The sequence below is a fragment of the Theobroma umbraticum genome, unplaced genomic scaffold, assembly GCF_002168275.2.
Source record: "Theobroma umbraticum cultivar Fairchild unplaced genomic scaffold, ASM216827v3 scaffold_51.0, whole genome shotgun sequence".
In the NCBI taxonomy this organism is placed as follows: Eukaryota; Viridiplantae; Streptophyta; class Magnoliopsida; order Malvales; family Malvaceae; genus Theobroma; species Theobroma umbraticum.
In genome coordinates, this window is record NW_018397260.1 from 9,365,548 (window position 1) to 9,368,273 (window position 2,726).

A 2,726-nucleotide genomic window follows, 5' to 3' on the forward strand; every position below is an offset into this window, starting at 1 on the left:
ACTTAAATTCTATACATAATAAACACTTTTTAAAAAAAATAAATAAAATGATCAACGAGACAACGAAAATATAATTGATTGAATAAAATATTTTATATTAAATAAGATAACATCGAATAATAAGTAATACTTTTTTACTATATGAGTCTCGTTTTATGAATTTTTTATTTTTGTTATGTTTCAATTTTTGATTTGATTAATACTTTCAATTTTTATAAAAAAGTAAACAAGAAGAGGAAACAATTTCTGTGGCTGAAAAATTCTTTTACAAGTAATTAGCCAAGTTGAGAAGTCGATGAAAAAGGAGAATAAGATGAGTTTACTCGGAGAATTACGGTACCTACACTTGCTTGAGCTCCATCTGCAGTTGCTACTGCACTCTTAGTATATAATATGAACATCTATCACTTTTTTGCTGAAAGAAAAAAGAGAGAGATATAAATATACGAGATAACATCTTCAAATCAAATAAACTTAATTTAAAAATTTTCATTCGTCTTGATTAATGTTTAAATTCAAATGTAAATTTCATTTACCCTATATCTCATCAACCAGAACTATTTACCATAATATTAACCTTAAAACTTACTTTATTATTATCATTATTAGACTAAATTAGGATTAAAGTGGATTCAATTTAGATTTGATTCATGGTAAACAACTCTAGAAGAGAGATAAGCAGGGCGTTCTACTGTAATGAGAGACGGATTGAGTGGATAAAATATCACGTCAAATGATTCAAAGACAATAAAAAAGATGCGATAATCCTACAGCAGATAAAGATATTTTGAAAAACTTAGATACTCAGTGTTGACCATGCTTCAATTCCGTTTGAGATTCCAAGATTTCTAGGAGAAGTCTTGGTCCTTGGTCATCATGGAAGTCAATTCCCGGCTACATTCTTCAAGTTATTCAAGGATGGTTAATGGTTCATGATCGATTACGGGGAAGGATTCAATGAATGCTTCCATCTTACCAGAGAAAAACTGTGGACATTCCTATTAGTGCCATATCCAAGTAAATGGGGAAAAAAATGGAAAATCATTCAACTTGTCAGCTTGTTCAAATCAAATTATAGATGATTGGAGAAATATGATTTACTTAAATTAGAATTCAATCACATCTTGTCATGTCAAGATTTTAAAATCTGTGTTGCTCTTACTGGTTTATGGAAATTTACTATAGATAATCGATTTTGATTAACACTTATTCAAGAAAGAATTATTTTATTCTATAACGTTATATAGAAAATAATAAAATTAATCACTATAAGTGAAGTACTAATTTAGGTAAAACAATTAAAAGAAGTGAGTTACTACTCCATATGAAACAACTAAAATAAGTGGAGTATTATTCCATGTGAAACAATTAATATAAGCAGAACAATTACTTCGTGCAAAATAACAATTTCATATAGATGACAGTGAAAGTAATTCAGAATAAATGACAAGGTTCATGGGTTAGTTTTATATTAGAATGTTCTGGAGAGTTTGGCTTGGTTGTTTAAATATGGAAATAGTTAAGAGGTATCTCTTTTAATCTTTTTCTCAAGTATAAGTGTTTCTTACGTTTACCTTGTTCTATTGTACCTGTTTATGTGTAGCTTTTTCTCTTGAACCTATTCACGTACAGCTTCTTTTCTTATGCCTGTTCACTTATATCTCTTCTTTATTAGCTCTTACTCGAGAACAAATTTTATTACATATAATTACTTTAACAGTCACCTAATGAGTTTCTAGTCATTACTCAACATTAACTCTCAGTAACAATTACCTAATATTAAAACTCTCCTTAATAATATCATTCATTATGTGTATTAAAGGCTTTTCTTGTTATCATTACTTTTGACACTATAGATAGAACCTTCACAATTCAAGTGGGGGACTTTCACTTCCAGAGCTATCTGACTCTCACTCAAAGCTTCTCTCTAGCCTATTATCACTCAGAACACTTATTCTCTTTTTATTCTCTTTCACTTGCCACAACACTGAGTACTATAAGAATTAGTCTAATCTTTCTCTCCGGTACATTCCTTACTTATTTACTACGTTTCCTCTTTTTGTCACAAGAACCCCATTTACACTTACAAATATAGCCTAACACATTGCCTTTAGAAGTAATCCTAAATGCTTATAAAATGATGACTAAAAGCTGTAATTGGCCCCTGAAAAACAAATCATTACTGGACCCTAATTCACTTAGACAGATTCAAATCAATGCTCTGCAATTGATCCTCCCCATTTCTTCACACGGCTTTCTGCTTCTTCAGCCTGCATAGAAGAAGAATGGTCTTTAAGATTTGCTTTGAATCCAACAAATTAAAGAAACATGGTTCAGGACGAGAAACAGAGAGTGCTGAAGGTCAGGGATACTCACTTCCTTGTTCCAGTTGGTTAGTGAAGTGACAACTACCAGGATTAAGGTTTGCAAAACAATGCCTCCGATCATTCCTGACCAAATACCCTGCGAAATTCAGCCGAAAGTCAAATCTATATTAGACTGGGTTTCATAGCACAAGAATCAACCATCAGAACTACAAAGTCCAGCTGATAGATGGGTGGGTTTCTATATTCAAGTCCTGCATAAATTGTTTTTTCAACAAGTTGTAACATGTCAGGAACCTGGGGAGAATAGGCATAGTAAGTTACCATAACCCCAAAACCAAATGTGAATCCAAGGAGTATCCCAGCCGGCAATCCAACAATATAGTAACACCCAATGTTGAT

The 2,726-nt window shown here is 31.7% G+C and overlaps 2 protein-coding genes across 2 annotated transcripts in view; one reads left to right on the plus strand and one right to left on the minus strand.

Annotated features, from left to right (window-relative positions):
- The window catches only part of LOC110416926 (F-box/FBD/LRR-repeat protein At1g13570-like), a 90,045-nt gene that overhangs the window by 9,249 nt on the left and 78,070 nt on the right, over window positions 1-2,726 (minus strand). The window lies entirely within an intron of this gene.
- Window positions 2,329-2,726, plus strand: part of LOC110416549 (DNA-directed RNA polymerase subunit beta (DUF616)) — a 2,992-nt gene continuing 2,594 nt past the window's right edge. Inside the window, 1 exon segment of the mRNA XM_021428557.2 lies at window positions 2,329-2,392. Within this exon segment, the coding sequence (XP_021284232.2) occupies window positions 2,329-2,392 (64 nt within the window).